The 19,567-nt window shown below is 39.0% G+C and overlaps 1 protein-coding gene across 1 annotated transcript; it reads left to right on the forward strand.

Moving 5' to 3' along the window:
- Positions 1-4,641: 4,641 nt before the first annotated feature.
- On the forward strand, positions 4,642-18,780 carry COX5A (cytochrome c oxidase subunit 5A). The gene is made up of 5 exons (XM_074296972.1): positions 4,642-4,958; positions 13,835-13,951; positions 15,176-15,297; positions 16,082-16,205; positions 18,620-18,780. The coding sequence occupies exons 1-4, from the start codon at positions 4,850-4,852 to the stop codon at positions 16,193-16,195; spliced, it is 462 nt and encodes a 153-aa protein (XP_074153073.1). The 5' UTR covers positions 4,642-4,849; the 3' UTR covers positions 16,196-16,205; positions 18,620-18,780.
- The last annotated feature ends 787 nt before the right edge of the window (positions 18,781-19,567 follow it).

Raw genomic sequence — 19,567 nt, forward strand, 5'->3', positions numbered from 1 at the left:
CAACCCTCCCCCCTTCCTGACTATTAGGGCTGATATAACTTAGGGCTGGCTACCCTAGGGTCATAAACTGTAAATGTTTAATCTCAGATAAGGGAAGATCTTCCTAAATCCTCCTAAGTTATCAAGAATTTTGGTCCTACCCCCAACCTATCAGAACTGAATTGATGATCCCTTTCTGGAAATTCCCTCACACTCACCAGTGTTCAGACTCCACTCCTTGCCTCTGTCTCCCCTGATCTATAGAGCCATATGAAAATCATTGGAATCTCACATTTGATGCTGATTTCTTGGAGATGAAAATCCAATTCAGCCTTGGGGGAACAAATGGATTCTGATCTGTCCTCCAGAAAATCTCTCCCTTGTGGACTAGGAATGAAATAAATTGGAGGCAGAGGGAATGGGAGAGAGGTCAGACAACACTATAGCCTCTCAGTGGAGAGGTTAAAAAACAGCAACTGCTTCTCAGTCTCCTTGTATTATTGTCATCCTTTCATATGAAGAGATCCATTGTACAGGTCTGAGACCACTAGCAGCCACTGGGAGCCAATGGCAGATGGCTCCTATATCGCAACACTCTTCCCTAGATGGCAAGTAATTCATTATATGTTAAACATGTGCAAGTATATATATATTTCCACAATTATCATGCTGCACAATAAAAATCAGATCAAAAAGGAGAAAAAAATGAGAAAGAGAACAAAATGCAAGCAAACACACAAAAAGTGAAAATACTATGTTGTGATCCACACTCAGTCCCCACATTTCTCTCTCTGGGTGCTCTCTTCCTCATAAGACTGATGTGAGTTAAAGATACCTTTCTAATTCCTAGCCCCATGAATCCCAATGGGAGATATCTGGGCTTTCCCAGCCCCCACCAGAGCTGAGCTAACTTGGGCTGTCCCAGCCCCCACTCTAATGATCTGCTCAGGTTTTACCAACCCCCAACCTCAGCACAAACAGTTCCTTATCTAAAAAACCCATTGAATTCTATTCAATTCTAACCCTGGCTGAAACCAGCCAGAAGCCTGGGACTCCACCCACCTTCAAGATTACCAAAAGCCCCCATTATAAAAAGGGGAAGCCTGGAGCCTTATGTGGACCATGCCAAAGGTTCCTGTCTGCCTGGCGCCAGCTCTGGCCCTGGCGACTACTTTTACCCTTACTTCCAAACCCCAAATAAACCCCTCTTATTAATCTAGGTTTTCAGATCTGTAAATTCTTTTACAGGGGACTCTGCGCCACTACTAGACCTCATTTAACTTTGTATCCTTGCGCCCAATCCAAAGGGGTTGCAGGGGAGCTCTATTTGACCCCGAACCTGCCATTAGACTTTAATTAACCCTAATTTCATCCAGGTACCCCTTACCTAATTCTCATCAAGACCACTGGAACTAGCCAGAATCACCTAGCTGTTGAAAAGAGCCACAAATTGACAAAATTTTAACAATGCTGAAGATAAAATGAAAATCATTTGACTAAGTTACAGACTTTTTCAAATATCTGCAGACTTCTAAAGAACAATCACTACATTTATCATTTAAATGCAGTATAGACAGTCTATTTCACATTTTGATTACATTCCAAATAGTCCTAGTGAATCTTATTGTTTTCAAATTATGCTTTCTAATAGCATTTCTAGCTTTCCACTATCTGCTGTCTTGTTTACCAAACCCAAATGAAGTCTTTGACAAACTGGAGAACACACATTTGAATATTTAAGAAGACCATTAATGAGGGGAAGAGTACCACTTATGCTTTCCAGATAAATGTTTCTACTATATGATTGCTCTCATTCAATCAATCACAACATTCTAAACAAAGAGGCTTTAACCTCCTAATGTTATAAATGTCTCACATTCTTTTTATCATTCTTGAATATTAGCATTACTTATATATATTTGCCAAAATGATAATGCAAGAAGACACTTATAAAGACAGCATTAATTTAAAACAATCTTATGAATTTAAAAATAAAGACAAAACATTCAAGATGACAAAGTTAGACAATCCACCCCAAATGTTCATTTGGACTATTTGTGTCCGACCTGTGGCAGAGCATTGCAAGCTTATATTGGTTTAATCAGCTACACTCAGAAATACTAACTTGACTCTAACATGAGCATGAAGGACAACAACCAACTAATCTGCTGCTACCAGAATAAAGGGATCTGATATATATATATTTAAAATCAGAAAGACTTGGGATTCAGATCCAGCCTCTGATACATACAGGCTATTTGACCAAAAGCAAATCATTTCACCTCAGAGCCCCAGCCAATGCACTAAGATTATAAATTACAAAGAGATTGTTGATCTGCATCAAGGAAAGGAATTTCAGGCTGGGGATTTCCCAACACCAATGTAAGCACAGATCAGAACAACAATTATAGCAAACGGTGCTTTGGGCACCTTTTTCTTCATGAAGCTTTCCTTGAGTCACCCCATTATAATTGCTTTTTCTCCATCTGAATCTTTCATGCCTCTGTCTTTGGACCTTTCTATTAACTTACCAACCATTAGAATCATTAGAATATAACCAATTGTATTCTAATTATCCGTATTTATCATATTTCCTTCCTAGACTGCAAGTTCTTTGGAGGCAAAAGACTAGGCGCTATCTTGAAATCCCACTCACTAATATAGCAAACCTTACATATAGTATGTGTTTAATAAATGTTATTTGAAGTTGAGAAATATAATTGACTGGCATGTTGGGCTTGTAACTGACAGCAAAAGCATCAGAAAACTTTAAAAAAACTCACTAGGGGAGCTTGGGAGGTATTTGTCTGGGAGTTTAGATTTGCTACTCAGTTGCATAGATAATAACGGCCAACATTTATAGCAGTTCTCTAAGGGCTACAAAGCACTTTGTCTACAATATCTCATTTAAGGCTTACAATAATTCTGTGAAGTAGGTTCAATGGCTATTTCTGGAAAACTGAGGACTAAAGAGGTAACACATATCTGGCAGTGTCAATATTTGAACCTAGATTTTCTGAATTCTCATCCAGTGCCCTATACCAACCTCCCGTCAGCTGAAACCATGGGAACAGAAAAATTGACAAAGGAATGGACAAAATAAGGGGAGAAGCCTTATGTACATTTAGGGGTCAGAAAGAAGAGAGTCTAGACAGAGGAAGGCAGGAGAGTGTGGTTTATTGGGGAAAAAAGAGATGAGGGACGTTGTCATTGCTAGCTTTTTATCCCCACTGGCAGAAAGAGATGGTTGCAGATGGGTTAAGGAAAAAGATGTAACAACACCCCTGGGCATCCTAAATTTCACTTCCTGTACTGTGATCTCCTGATCAGTTTCACCCTTCCAGTAGGAAGTTTGCTCTTTGCAGAGACCTGCTCTGGGTTGATTTTGTATGCCAGTCCTTAGCATGGATGGGTTTTGATTGCAGTCCTTTGCTCTTAAAAAGGATCTCTCTTTCTCTCCCCTACCCCTCCCCTTGTCCTTCCCTCCTCCTCCTTCTCCTCCCTCCCTCCCTCTCTCTCTCTCTCATATTTGGATGGGATTGAGTCCAGGACCACTCCTATTTCTATCCAACTCTATGGAGTTCGAGATTACTCCATGGACACTCATTCATTCCGAAAATCTCTCTGATTCCAACTCAAACTACCTCCCTCCCCCCCTAGCCACAGTTTTAATTATAAACTGCGCTCTGCCCGCTGAGAAGACATTCTCTTTTCAGCATTACTCCCTCTCTCGTTTCCCTCACGTGACCTTGCTCCCCGCCACTAAGAAAGTCAGCCTGCAAACGCGGAATTCTCGGTTCTAATAAACTTCTTTTGCCAGTTTAACTTTTCAGGTTCATTTGGGAAGGAGCACTGGCCAGAAGGTTCCCACACCTCCCTGCGCCGCGCTGACCGTAGAGTCCGGCTGCAGTGTGGGCGGCCGGGAGCTCCGTCCCAGACCAGGCGCACTCCCCAAGAACATCAGGCGCGCTTCTCTAACCGCACATCCTGGCATTTCTGCTTGGCACACAGGACGCTTTACTCACTGAATTAAATCTGACTAGCTTTCTTGGCCTTTGTTTTTACAGATGGGAAAACTGAGGACCAGAGAAGGGAGGGGATCTGATCAAGGTCACACAATCATCTCTAAAGGGAGACACCGCCGGCTTCCCAAGGTAGACTTTAGGGGAGACTCCATAGCCTCATAGACTAATTGGCATCCGAGAGTGTAACAATCCAACCACGTGGGGGCGCAGCCTGGACGGAACTAAGTCAGGGGGCGTGGCCTCATGCTCAACTCACCCGGCTGGGGGGAGGGGGGATTAAAGAGAGTTCTTAACACAGACTGAGCAAGTCAAGAAACTGCCATAGAGTATGCCATGCTAGAGAGAACCTGGAGATAGCTCCCGGTGGCCCGGATACAGGCCTTAGCTCCCGAGGTTGGAGCGAGGGCGCCTCCTGGTGGCCTCGCGGCCTTTTCTCTTCCTTTGGGGGAAACGCCTTCCGTCTCCTCTTTCCGTCCCCTCCTCCCGCTCGCCCTCTGGCCGCCCTCGTTGCAAGATGGCTGCGGCCAGTCACGAGGTCCAACCAAACAGAATGTGGTTTGTCCTCCAGGCGCCGCCGTAGCCCCGCCTCCTCCCTCTACCCACCCCTTCTTGGCGGCCTCGTGGCGTCCGCAGACACCTGCCTCCAGAGCGCGCGCGCACGCGCGTCGCAGGGACTGGCTCGCGCCCACGCCCGCCCGCCCGCCCCGTCGGTTCCCCCTGGGCGCGCTCGGTGCCAGCCTCCCCCGCGCGCATGCGCCGCGCGCCCTCTCGCGCTCCTCAGCCTAGGTCCTGAGCAGTCGGCAGTCAGTGGCTCGGTCGGTCCGTCGCCTTCGCCCGCTGTCACCATGCTGGCCGCCGCTCTCCGCCGCTGTTCCGCTTCAGTGCGGGTCCTGCTGCCGAAGCCGGGAGCTGCAGCCCCTTCTTCCCTGTCGTCCTCTTCTCCCGCCGCTGCCGGTAAGGAGCCGGCCCGCGCGGCCCCGCGTCCTTGCGGTGACCCGAGCCGCGGCCTAGCGGCGTCCAGGCCCATCCAAGAACGACTCCGGGCCCTCGGCCCGCGCTCTCCGCCCGCCCTTCCTGGGTCAGGGGCTCCCCGCGAGGGGCGCGGGCCGGGACGGTCTGGCTGCCCGGCCCGGCCCGGAGGCGCTCCAGGGCGCCGAAGGTGACATTGAATGTCTCGGCGCCGGCAGGGCGGGGCGGGCGCTGCGGGAGGGCCCAGGGATCGCGCGTCCTCGGGGGCACCTTGGTCTGACCTCGGCGACCTCGGGCCGGAGCCCCGCGGCTTCCCCGCTTGGGGATACCCGGGCTGGTTCTGAGGTGTCGGAGTTCTCACTGAACCTCACATCCTCACTGAACCGGGGGTCCGGAAACTCGGGCAAGATGTCGCTGTTCTCTCTAACTTATAGCCATGAGATGCAGTGCTGCTTTCCGTGGTGGTTCTCTTGTTTTTAAAGTATTTTGGGGAGCGGGGAGGGTTTACCGGGCTGCGGGAGGGGGTGCGGATAGCTCAGGCTCCGGTCCGAAACGACCCGCGTCACCTGGTGATTGCAAATGTTAGCAAGAGCACCGCGTTACTGGAAACGGCGGAGGCGTGGGCTGAGTGGCCGGAGACCCCGAGGGCCAGCTTTGCAGATGCCCCGAGTGGTCCCGGTCCCTTTGCTCATGAAAACTTAAGGGAGGAAGCAGCGTGGATGAGCGGACTCGGGTCCCCTAGGGCTGCGTTCCAGACCTCTGGCAAGGAAGCCGCTTTGTCTGCCCCGGTATCCAATCACTCAGCGTTGATTAACTAGTATTTGACCTATCAGAGGTTCTGTGAGAGGGGCTGCGGGTATGGGTGCGATACAACCACTTCCTTGCAAAGAATTGTCGTTCTAATGGGGAAACAGGCACATAGGGTGTGGGGGTGTGTGTGTGTGTGTGTGTGTGTGTGTGTGTGTGTGTGTGTGTGTGTGTGTGTGTGTGTGTGTGTGTGTGTGTGTGTGTGTGTGTGTGTACACATATGTGGAAAGAGAAAGCGACCACAGCGAGTTTTGTCAAGTCACCACTGGCTTCCCGAACGCAGGGACAATGCTGAGTGTCCGGGTTGGGGGTAGGGGGGAGAGGCAGTTTCTAGGCAAAGACACTGCAGGGGGTTCCCTGTCCCATCTTCAGGAAATGAGGGCAAACCGGTGAAGTGCTTTGCCCGCGTTCACCCAGAGGTGCGATTTGCACTGTCCTCGGAACAAAGTGAATCTCTCTGGGAAGGGCACTAGCCTTGGGGTCAGGAAAGAAGGTTTACAGATGATGCAGCTGCTTTAGCTGCAGCTAAAAGAAAAGCAATTCTTGAGACCAAGGTAAGAAAGCAGTTGGTACCTGAACAGTGGCAGAGGAAGTGCATCAGGCCCGAAGAGTCTTGAGGGACCAAGAAAAGGCCATTTAGGTGATCCTAAAAAATTTGCAGTTGAGAGAGTTGTGCTCTGCAGTGCCTGGGACAATTTCAGTTTATGTTGAGAAACCCGACTAATTGCTTTGCTAATTCTTGTTTTATTATCTTCAATAATGTTACTCTTGTATTACCCTGGGAAGGTTTTGTGGCACTGCACTTTAATCCTAGAATCCCTTTGGTAATGTTACATTATGAAATTAGGCACTTAAGGTTCTGAGTTTAAATGCTTCCATCTGTAACAACTGTTTTTGGTTTTGTTTTTTTTTGCAGGGGGAGGGGGGACCTGTAGTTTTTAAAGGATTAAAGTTTGTATTGTCACTGTCTGGAAACTTTAAATTCTCCTGTATTTTTTGTTGTGTGTGAATTGACATAATATGCTCAGTGATTTTCCAATCATTTTAGGGTTTTTCTGTATCTTATTTGTCCAGCTTTGTGATCCTCTATGCAAACTCCATATTGATATATTTAAAGAGCACTCTTATTAGAATACATTTAAATTTTGAGGAAGGTTTTTATAATACCAGTTGGAAAGGATTATTTTAGACTAGTGTCAGAAAAGAGGATTTGAAAAGCCATGTAGTGATCCTAATTTTTATTATGAAAATTAATTGTGTATTTATACCATTTCATCATTTCTCTAATGATTCCATTTCAGTTTCAGGCCTTTCCTTCCTATCAGTTCCTCCTGCCAGAGTCATTTATAAATGCATATTGTATTCCAAGCTATGGGGAAATCTTCCTCCTGAACCCACTTTGAAAACATTTACATTTTACATTGAATGAAAAAAAAAGGATTTTTCTATTGGAAATAAATCTTTAAAATAGAAATGTGCAATTTAAATAGTTCTGATGAGAGTAAAACTATATCTTGAGTGAGCCCTGTAAAATTATGTAAAATCATCAACAAAATGTCTCCTTTGATCTACAAATCCATATGGTCTTGCATCCTCTGGAGCAAGGTAAGCTTTCTTGGAGGAAGTCATGCTCTCTGGCAAGATTTCACATCTTCAAATCCCAGGCAAAATATGGCTTGGAAACCCTGAATAGTTTGACAGCAAGGATGCTGAAACAGTGAGGTCTCAAAGTTGCTTACTTAAATTATTTTGAAGCTGTAGGAAATAACTTGATCATAGAATCTGAAACTAGAATGATAATGTAAAACTTATGATTCATATTAGAACTCAGAAAAGAATTTAAGGGATCTCAGTATTCTACTTTTTGTTGGGGATGAGGAGAGGTTGGTATTGGGGGTGTTAGGAGAAATATAAAGTAACAACTTCTGTTAATATGTTAAGTTCTTTCAGTCAAAGGTATTAACAAGACCTTATAGTCTGTCCTATGAGATTTGAAGGTGACTTAATAATGTTCTTTATATCTAACACAGCTGTGAGTTTTTGCTGAGATGGGGGGGAGGGTCATACCTAGGTGTGCTATGTTCTAAGCAGGCTAGTTATAAAACCTGTTAATGGTGAACTTCATTCTATTTGTAAGATGAAGGTATCCTAAAAGAAATTCACTATTAAAATGGAAGAGGGGGGCACTAAGGGAATCTCAGAATTTCTGTCCTGACTTTATTATTTAATTGACTGACCTGGAGCAGGTCACTTTATTTCCAAACCTATAACATGGGAATAACAATGCTTATATTGCCTATTCCATAGGCCTTGGGACACTACTAAGAGGAAAGGGGTTATAGACTTAAAGCATTATGTGAAACTGAGTAATTTTTCATAGTTAGCATTGAAGGAAAAGTTGTGTACATTTATTTTTCTAGGTAGAAGAGCACAGTAAGAGAAAAGAAGTGAGTGTGGAGGCATGATGGTTTTATTGCATTGAAAATCCTTGAAGAATAGGAGCTTCTGACAGTACATTAAAGTTCTATGCTATGTTAGCTTTTGCCTTAATATGAGTGACATGGTAAGCGCCTTGGATTTGGATCAAGCTGAGGATCTGTCATAAAGTGACTTTGGTCAGGTCACTTTACACCCAGAGCTAAGCCCAGATTTTCTTATCTTAATGATTTCTCTAATTTTAATAACTATAGGAGTACTAGGAAGGACAATTAAAATAATTACAAGCCACTAGTCAAGAGTATTATAGAAGAAATTTAAGAATTTGAATAACTTCCAACTCAGAAATTTTGCATTTTATAAAGCCTTTACTAAATTTGTGGAGAACCATTTTTTATTGAACAAAACTACTGAAATGTTTTTCTATGTGGGAGTACATATAACTTTTTATACCATAACTGGACTCATGTAACAGTATTTTATCTAGTTTGGCTCCAATGTTGGGAATATATATATAATTTTTAAAGGAAAAAGGTAATGAAAGATCCATTTTGTTCATAACAAAGATATTTTCATTAATTTAAGATGTAGATTTTTAATGTATGCTTATTTCTGCAGTTTCTTCTGTCTACAAGTAGGAAATAGTTATAAATTGCCTTGTTCAAATAACAACAGATCAGTTTCAGTACCAACAGGGGCCTTGAAGGTCAGTTAATTTAATGGATACCTGAAGAATAACTTTTTTTCAAACACACAAATTTATTGATTATTTTGGTTCAGGACAAGATACCACATGGTATAAGTACTAAATTCTATCCCTAACTATTAGAGCTGTATGTTACATTACATTTGAATAGCTTTGGCATCTTTTCCTACATATAATTTTATTTGACTTTTAGATAGTCTGAGATACATTCTAGGTACATATTAAAATGAATATAATGGAACTTCCTTTAAAAAGCTGATGTGAGTAGCTGTGTGGTAGTATCTAGGGATGGTTTTTAAACACTTTAAAAATCACGATTGTAAAGAAGTCTTTTGCATGTTGTCAGTTTATCCCAGTCAACGTAATAAACGATAGAATATGGAAAGTTACATTGTAAAGATGAAACTCCCTGGGAGAAAAGCACAGGTATCTACTTGTATTGCTTCTGTTACCTTAGGAAAAGTGTTGGGAGTTCTCAAGCTGACCTGCTAAGTATATTATAAACTTTCTGTGTGTTGCTTCTGTTGTATGTGTTGACATATTGTTTTTGTTAACTCTTTGCTTTTCAATTTCTCTTTTCCCTAAACGACTTTTAGTTCGTTTAGCAGAACAACTCCTCTCACATCTGGGGCCTGGGGTGGTGGATTCATTTTGAAAAAGGTAGGAAATTTTCTCTCAGGAAGTTACCTAGACTGGTGAAAAATTATAGGTCTGGTCCCTATCCTGGTGTAGTCATGAAAAGAACTTAGATTTGGAATCAAGGGGTCTAATTTTGAATTTCAGTTTTACAACTTATCAACTGTGATGACAGGCAAATAACTTTGCCTTCTGGACCTCTGGGTTAAAGTCTCAGCTCTGTACCAAACATTGAAATGATATTAGACAAATTTATAAGTTTGCTAACTTGCACTGGTAAACTTATTGGGGGAAAAAAAGTTCATGACCTTTTGGTCATGATCCCCTTACCCATAGTCCTTTCCAATTTACAAAATGGGATAATATGTGTAATATAGCATGTATTTTGAATATATTGTGTATATACATATTTGTACACACACTCCTTCTGGGTTTCACCCCAACCCTATATGGAAGTGGCTAATGACACTAATATGTCTATTTATAGATGAGGAACCTGAGACCCAATGAGATGGTGTTTGCCTTATATCACAGAATTAATACATGAGAGAGTTGGGACTTAATCTGAGTCTCTTTGTGTTTAGTGCTTTTTTAATACATCATGCTGCCTAGATTTTCACTTGATAAATTTAAGTTAGTAAAAGAAAAAATTCACAAAGAATGATAAAATATTTATATTTGGTTCATTGTTTTAGTTAGGAAGCATAGTTTGTAAAACAAACTTGATTGGAACTATTTAAGGCAATATCTTTATAGATTATAATGGAGATAATTATTTTGTAAGGAAAAGCATGTTGTGTCAGGATTTATTTGGGGCAAATTGGTATGCTATAATTGTTTAGCCAAAACACTGAATTTTTGGGTTTTTTAATGCTTTTAGTAAGATAGAACCACAAAGAAAATGCAACACATGGTAATCTATCTTACCTGCTCTGTGGACATTTCTCTAATTGTTCATTCAAACACCTTTGTAGTTGTGACTTTGAAAGCATTGTGTAGAATCCATTTCTACACTATTTCAAAGTAAGGACAATGCCAAATGATTAGGGAAAAAACAAAATAACATTACCAACTATAAAAGAAGATCCAGGAGACTGATAAAAATGCAAAAAAAAAAAAAAAGCAATAATACGGTTTTTATACTATTTTCTGTTGTAGAAGACATCTTTATAGTTACACAGTTAAGAATAGCATAAAGACACTCCTATTGTACCTTCTCTTCTCTGCCTCCCCCCCTAGCTTTAAGAAAGTGTGTCTGGCTGTAGCATATTCATCCTTGAAAGACAGTATATTTCCAGCATAGCTCTAGCAGCAAGATACTTTGAAGAAGAGACAAGAGGTGGAATGTGCAAAGCAAGTCAAACCACTGCCACCATTTTCCTGCAGGCTGATGGGAGTGGCTTTGAACCTAAGGCCTTTAGCAATAACCATATTACCTCTTTCTAATTTATGCTCTACAGCCATGAGATGGGGGAAAGACCACTGTGGAGAAGGGGCCAGCTTTCCTTGCAACACCAACTGCCCAGCTGCCTACTTTTAGTAAGCCCTAAAACCCAGTCCTGCTTTCAAAGAGTCATATATATATATATATATATGGATGAAACCATAGAGAGAACTTCTTTTTGTTGAGCTTCTGTTTATCAGTCTCAAGATAAGTTTTAAAGTAGGCAGAAACTTTGTAAAAATGTTCACCGTGTGTTAAGGATGCTCTGCACAAATTATAGGTAGAAGTAAAGTAAGAAAGAAGGCTGAAATTATATATTTCCCCATAATGATTCTTGGAGCTAAAGGGCAATAAAGGAGGAAGATGGGAGTGCAATCTGCCCAAGAAGATGTAGTTGACATCTTTCCTTTGAAGTATTGAAATTAGCTTTTATAGTAGATGAGTTATAAATAACTCTTGTCTTGAGAATAGATACCATTATTTGAAATCATGACTTATGTGTCTATCTGACTACACTTTCTTTGTCTCCTTTGCTAGATCTTGCTCCAGAGCACACCCTCTAACCTTTGTCCTGGCCTTTTTATTCTTAGCACTTCTCTTGGTGAGCTCATCCACTTCTAAGGACTTAATGGGCATCTCTATGCTGGTGATTCTCAAATCTACTTGCTCTCCAACCTTGATACATCTCAAAGAGAAATGTTATCTTGCATGCTATACTCTACTTCAAATTCTATCTTCCCTATTACTAAAAAAGCAACACTATCCTCTCAGCCATCCCAGGGCGGTTAATTTCACCTTTGTAACATCTCTCAAATAAGCATCACCCCTCCACTCAATAAACTGCAGTGGCTCCTTGTTGGCTCGAAGAACAAATACAAAAAATACAGTTTTGAAATCCAGAACTTCATAAACTAACCCAGTGGTCCTCAAACTTTTTAAATAGGGGGTCAGTTCACTGTTGGAGGGCCGAACTATAGTAAAAATAAAAGCTCACACTCTGTCTCCGCCCCTCAGACCATTTGCCATAACCCCAAGAACCTCTGAACTAACCCCTTTCTACCTTTCTAGTTTTTTTTTAACACCTTATTCTCCTTCACATATTCTTTGGTTTGGTGAAACTAATCTCCTGGCTATTCTACAAACAAGACATTCCTATCTCTCTTTGAGGCATTTTTTCTCACTGTGCCTAAAATACTCTTCCTCTTCTGCTCTGACTCCTGACCAGCCTGACTTCCTTTAAATCCTAACTAAAATAGCATCTTCTACAGGAAGCCTTCCCTTATCTCTTAATTCTGATTGATAAAATTAATAAATCTGTTACTAAAATTTTTCCCATTGTCTCTCCCATTCTGTTGTAAGTTCCTTGAGAGTTTTTTGCCTCTTTATATTCCCAGACCTTAGTACATTGTTTGGTACATAGTAGGCACTTTATTGTTGATTGCTCTTAAAACAAATAGTGAAATTGAGTTAAGATAATCCAAATAGTCAATAGTTATAATAAAACTATAGTTCTTAAAGTTTGGGGGTCAAAGTTTTGTATTAAGTGTTGGGGCAGCCCTGGTGGGCTGGTGACACATTCTTTTTGAACTTTTAATATTAAATGCCTATGTCATTCTCAACCATTAATATAACTCAGTTCAAGAATTAAAAATTTTTTTCCTCTTGGAAGAAGCAACAAAAATAAATTTCCATCATTAGGTCAATTTAAATTTGTTGTAATTAACAATGAATGAAATTATCAATTATCGAGTAAAGAGATTGTTCAGTAGCTGAATTGCTGATCTAAAAGTGTTCTATTATCTAGCCTCTTAAACAGCTAGTTTCTATTACTTGTCTTTTCTGATGTACTTTCTTTTCTTCACCATTTCTTTTTAGAGTTAGATTCTACATATTTCCGCCGCCCCCCCCCCCCCCCCCCAGGCTGGGGTTAAGTGACTTGCCCAGGAAGCGTTAAGTGTCCAAGATCAGATTTGAACTTGTCCTCCTGAATTCAGGGCTGGTGCTCTATCCACTGCGCCACCTAGCAGCTCTGATTATACATATTTAAATTTTTTTTGATGGCCTTTTGTTTTTATACAAGTCATTTTGGGGGAATATCCTATTCCTTTAAACCCTCTTAAGATGAAATTATTCTGTGTAACTAAGGAAAAAACTGCTAATCAAAAACACATAGTTCAATAACTGCATCTCAATGTGGAATACACTGGTGTAGGAAGAAGGTGTGTTTCATTCTTTTCTCTAGACTATTGTTTTTTTAGTTTGGCTCTTAGTGACTGATTAATGCCTATTTTATGAAATAGTTTGAGAATCCGTTTTTAATAATTTTATGATTGGTCACTGTTTTAAAATATTTTAAATAACTATAATACTCCAGCTCCATTTCACAAGTCAAGGGAACTGACATTTACTATTGAATTTGGGCTTCTTAAAAATAGGAAATGCAACTTATTATGTATTTCCTGGGCTTCAGCTTAGCATTCTTTCTATTAATATCATACTTACTTTTCATGTCTGTTTAGTTCGTTGTCTTCATGGTCTTTCAGGTGTTAAAATAATTGAAAGGGGAAAAATATTTTTATTCTTTTTGTTTAGGGATTGTTTATTGAAACCAAATATTTTTAAAGAATAAGGAAAAAATGTTATATTTATGTTTCCTAATTGATGTGCTTTATTACTTAAATCCATTACTTAGAAACTTTATAGTACACATGAAATAATTCCTGAGGTTTTTAGCCATTCAAATACTGAAAATATGGTTAGAGATTTATTTTCTTTTTTCAGATGACATAGACGTTTTCATTAAATATATACATATGTTCTTTATCTGTATAGCTATCCATTCAGTTCGCTGCTATTCCCATGGGTCTCATGAGACAGATGAGGAGTTTGATGCTCGCTGGGTGACATACTTCAACAAACCAGATCTTGATGCCTGGGAATTACGAAAAGGTATAAAATGTGATATGTCTATAAATTGATTTTGGTGAGAGAAATTAAACTGTCTCATATTTGCAGACTGCTGGTCTAAAATTCATTTAGTTCTTGTGACATCAGCACAGCTAGAAGGAAATGATTAGTAGTTAAGCATAACTCTTAAACTTTAGCCCATAAAACAGATTTGTTGAACATTCAGCCCACTCCACTTCCAAGTGCAGCCAGAACCAGATTAAAAAGCAATTGGGAAATATTTAACAAAGTAAATTTTTAAATAATACAATATAATGATGACATTTGGTTTTCTAAGTTAATGTGCATCTGTTGGTGTCCATGGATGGTTTCATGACTCCCATTTCTGTTTGAGTTTGCTACTACTATTATAAAATATCACATACATCTACTTTGGAGAGATTTGTACTTCTGAAACAACTCAAAAGCTCCTGGGGCAGTTTTTAAATTTTTGTCAACGAGAAGTCTTTTTTTTTTTTTTTTTCGTTATTGTTTGCCCTGTTATATATAACTATTAAAGTAAATTGGTCAGTACTTGATTCTTCCTAATTTTAACATTCGTTAAGAAGAGTAATAGTTTATTGCTTCATATGTCACTTGTGCATGTGATTTCCTTCAGGGTAAGACATCTCAGGTGGATTCTAGTATTTTGTGTTATTATAGAGACTATGTTTTGGGGTTTGTTTTTTAAAAGCCTTTAATGTTTAAAAAAAAAAAAGGATAATGACTTCATCCTTCTTCATACAGAAGAATCATTTTTGAGTGACATAAGAATAGGTATAATGAAAAGAATAGTGAGTTTGGTTTTTCCATGAAAAGACTTAAAAAGTTGTCTTTGCCATATTATATAAAAGTGAAGTTAGTACATAGCATTATATTTTTTAGAATTTATCTGTGAAACAGCACTTGGGCTGTTGGGCCAAGCTTTACATTTGTATCTTTATGTTCTAACTATAATCATGATCCTGTAAATTAGCTGAACTAGTTTATGGGATTCCTTAATCTAGTAATTCAAACCAAAACTAAAACCTTAATTGAGAGACGAATCTTTGTCCTAACTCTGACTTTGGGTAAATCAATTTCAGAGCCTCAATTTTCATCTGTATAAGAAGGATGAACTCTGTAATATCTGAGGTTCTTTTTAGTTCCATGATTCTTTGAAAGTGTGGATATTACACAAACATGTCTGGTATTACATTACTTCTCCACTTTCTTTTAATCTAATAGGAATGAATACATTGGTTGGCTATGACCTGGTTCCAGAACCCAAAATCATTGATGCTGCTTTGAGGGCATGCAGACGGTTAGATGATTTTGCTAGTGCAGTTCGCATTCTAGAGGCTGTAAAGGTCAGTGAAATAGCAATGGGCTGAGAATTCTGTGGTTTATATTGTATTTAAATCATTATAAATATATCTTAGAATTTGCTAATGACAAAAGAATAGCAGGTTAAATTTTTCTGAATTTATTTAACTTGAGAAAAGATTGCTGTATGCGGAAGATAAGTTTCATTGCAAAGTAGGACATTGCCAAAACTCTCATCCAAGAAACAAGTGACCTCAAAGCACAAATTTTCCCAGAAAAGACTCTGTTGGGCTATCATAACCAGGAGGGGGAAAAATTCACAGTCTACACAAGGAAAGAAAATTAAATTGCTTTATCTTAAATGAAAGGGATAATTATGGGTTCTGTTGGCTATCAGTCCATTCAACACTAGAGTTAATTGAATTATGGAGTTGAATTAGAGGGAAATTAAAATATTTTTCCCTCTATTGATTCAATTATAAATGTTGCCTGTTGGGCACATTTGACTGCCTTTGCAGTTTTCTGTCATCACTACCTTCCTTCCTGGCATCTAATTAGCATATTCCAATTGGTAAAATTATTCTTTGACTATAATAAGGCTTACTTTACTTTAAAAGATGCATTTTTAAATTCTGCAGCAGTTGTTTGTTTTCCTTATTGAAACTAATTGCTCACTGACCAAATTGATCCTAAGGGGTATAGGAACCTCTTTTCTAGATATATTGTATGTAATGTCAGGCTGGTTTTGTTACCTGTTCTATGTCTATTAAATTAAATGAAATTTTTTTTTTTTTTTTTTTTTTTTTTTTTTTTAATTTTTGCTTCTAGGACAAAGCAGGACCTCATAAGGAAATCTACCCATATATTATCCAGGAACTTAGACCAACTTTAGATGAATTGGGAATCTCTACTCCAGAGGAATTGGGCCTGGACAAAGCATAAACTCTTGTGGGTAAGGAGCAGCATTGAAAATAAGTAGTTTTCTACCACCATTGTGTATTCTAAAAATGACCTGGACAGTTCTACACCTCAGTAAGCAAAAGGAGATGAGCATTGAGTAGGAGGCCACTAAAGGACAGAATATTGAGTATGCTTTGACAACTAGGTTGAGATAATGTTTTCTGGTCCTTCTATTCTTCCTCTCAACCCTCTCCCTATACCCCCCCTCAGGAAACCCAACAACAATCATCCAACACTTACACTTTGTGGTCATAGGTGTGACATTTTAAAAGGTTTAAAAAAACAACAATTTCTTGGTAATTTAATACTTTTATTAATAATGCCAGAATTTTAATAACTTTTAATAACTTATAATTAGAATAATTTTAATAAAAGGATGATTTCTTTTAGACAGACTGCAATCATGGCAGCAACTCAGGTTTATATACCCTTTTGTAAGAGGGGTTTTCCCACTGTTGGCAACACTTCTGATTTACCTACCAGTTAATGAAAGAATGAATATTATAATAAAGGCTTGGCCTGAACTGAGATTATATCATTTATTTAAATTAATTTCAGCCTTAGAATCTATTCACAGAATTTATCCCCACCCAAACCTGAATAGAACACAGTGGCTTCCCCACCTAAGTTGGTTCTGGATTGAGGTCTTAAAATGAAGATGAAAAGAAAAGGGAAAAATCTGAATCTCCCTAAATCATTAATATTAATTTCTCTTAATATTAATAATAATTTCTCTCATTGGCTTAAAGACAATTGAAGAGTGTTTATGTAAGTTTATGGAGTAAGAATTGTTATCACAAATGTTATTTCACTAATGTTTCTCTAAAGAACTCTCAGTTTCACACTGCCATCCGCCCATCTTCACAGGGTGGTTATTTGAGGGAATTTATAGACTCTGGTGCTCTTCTGTAAAAAGATACATTAGAATATGCTTTATGACAAATATTCTGATCTATAACTATTAAACATCGAGATATTTAAGTGTTCACCAAGACTTAACTCTTATTTCCAAGATTAAAAGAGCAAGACTTTAAATTGTTTTCTAATAGTAATAAGTAGGAGGATTTGAGGGAAGGGAGCCAGCACTATTACCTACTGTGTGTTGGTCATTGTGCTAACTAACTAAGCACTTCATAAATTATCTCATTTGCTCCTCACAACAATCTTGGGAGGTGTGAATGCTATTATTATCTCCATTTTGCAGTTAAGAAAATTGAGGCAAACAAAGGTTAAATGATGTGGCCAGGGTCATACCAGCTACTAAATGTTTGAGGTCAAATTTGAACTCCACTTTTCTTGACTCTAAGCCAGTGCTCTACACTGAGCTAAGGGATAGAAATTAGGTTGTGCTGTGTAAGCTTAATAGAAATGGGCCAATTAACAGTGGATAGGCACTATTCAAGTGGGTAAATAAGCAATAATCTGACTTGTAAATCCCATTAGGTTGTCATTAATGATTAATAATTCATGTTTATATGGTGCTTTGAAGTTTATTATAAACATGAATATGTGTAATGCAGGCATAAATGAATACAACTAGCTCCATTGCTGATACTGTATGTACAAAACGTTGAATTGCCTTAACATTTGAGCATTTGAAGAATGCAATTTTAATTTGGCAATCATCAAATATCTACCATCTGCAAAGTCTAATTCTTGATTCACTTTGCCCTATAAATGCTTTTGACATAGTGCTACTTATCATTGTTGGTTGACAAATATGTGTCCATTGGCAACTCAAGTTGGGAGATTTTCACTATGCAGAGATGTTTTATATTATTTGTAAATGGACTTAATTGTAGCTCTAAAAGAGTCCTTAGAAGCATCTAATTCGTTCATTTCTCAGATAAAGAAATCAGCAGACAAGTTCTCTAGAAAATATCAAATTAGTTTTCAGATCCACTATCCCATGGAGCCATAAGCTGATGATTTGGTTTCTTTGTTTCATGTTCTTGCCATCAAAAGAAATCTGTTATGAATGGATAAGCCAAAATTTAAACTGTTTTTTCTTAGCAAACAAAAACTAAAACCTTGTCACATCTTTGTAAATGAAGGTAACTAGCAAAGGTTAGAATTGGCAGGCAGAATGGCACTATGGAAATCCTAGGGTATGAGAATCAAACCTGGATTTAAATCCTGTCTCTGCCATTCACTTAGCTCTGTGATCTTAGATAAGTCATTTATTACTTTACCTCAATTTAGTCATCTCTAAAATGAGGGGCTTGAACTATATGTTCTCTAATGTCTCTTCCAGTTTTAAAGCTTAATGATCATATGGTGTGTGTATAGAATTTTTTTTTTTTTCTTAGAACAGTTGCAGTTATGACATTAAATGATTTAAAAAGATGAGCCAGGAGCTCAGAGGCATAAATGTCATTCACTCATTCTTTCCTTTTTCTCTTTCAGATGAGCTTCCTAAGGATTGATTGGTAATGCTACTTGATTATACACACACATTTACCTGGAGATGCTGATGATAAAATATTTGAACATGTTTTTCTTTATTGAGTCCCAGTCTGTATAATATTTACTTGGACCTTAATAAAAGGGAAACAGTTTGAACTTAATTTAAGAAGTTGTTACCTGAGTTTACATTAAAAAAGAAAAATGTTCACTCGTGTCCAACTTTTCGTGACCCCAGTTAGGGTTTTCTTGGCAGAGATACTGGATGGGTTTCCTTCTCCCGTCATTTTGTTGGTGAGAAAACTGAGGCAAATGAGATCCAGTGACTTATCTAGGGTCTTACTGCTAAGTAATGTCTAAGGCTTTCTTTCTGATTCCAAACCCAGTGTTCTAGCCCTATGGCACCATCTAGCCACCTCCATTAAAAAATTAACGAATGAAATTATTGGGACTAATGGATTAAAATGTTCTGCTTCCAGGATGAAGGAGGTGACAGTCCATCATACTTCCCAAGACAGGCCATTTTATTTTGGGGTCAATTCTAATTCTCAGGAAAGTTTTCTTTACTTCAAACCCAATTGTTGCTTAATGGCCTGTCCCCAGGACTCATTCAAACAAAACATGTCTAATCCCTCTGATACCTGACTGCCCATCAAATAACAGTTGTTATTGTCCCTTTTCATCCCATTCCTAGTTAGTTCTGGGTTAATCATGGCCACTTCTGCTGACCTTTGATGTGTTCATCCCCACTTCTGGATGCTGTCCAGTTTGTCATCATCCTTCTAAAATGTAGCACTCAAAATCAAACATAACATGCTAGATAGAATCTGACCAGGCCTGAATAAAGTGGGGCTATATTTCCTGCTCTTGTACCTTTTGCCTCTGTGTGACCTAAGATGTTTAATTTCTTGGCTGCTGTATCATACTATTGACTCTTGGAGTTTTCAGTCC

This window comes from Sminthopsis crassicaudata, chromosome 2, assembly GCF_048593235.1.
Source record: "Sminthopsis crassicaudata isolate SCR6 chromosome 2, ASM4859323v1, whole genome shotgun sequence".
NCBI classification, from domain to species: Eukaryota; Metazoa; Chordata; class Mammalia; order Dasyuromorphia; family Dasyuridae; genus Sminthopsis; species Sminthopsis crassicaudata.

Excerpts from the sequence above, each read along its gene's own strand:
- COX5A (XM_074296972.1), top strand. The coding sequence starts at position 4,850 with ATGCTGGCCGCCGCTCTCCGCCGCTGTTCCGCTTCAGTGCGGGTCCTG. Across the intron at positions 13,952-15,175 it reads TGCCTGGGAATTACGAAAAG|GAATGAATACATTGGTTGGC; the intron begins GTATAAAATGTG and ends TTAATCTAATAG. Across the intron at positions 15,298-16,081 it reads GCATTCTAGAGGCTGTAAAG|GACAAAGCAGGACCTCATAA; the intron begins GTCAGTGAAATA and ends TTTTGCTTCTAG.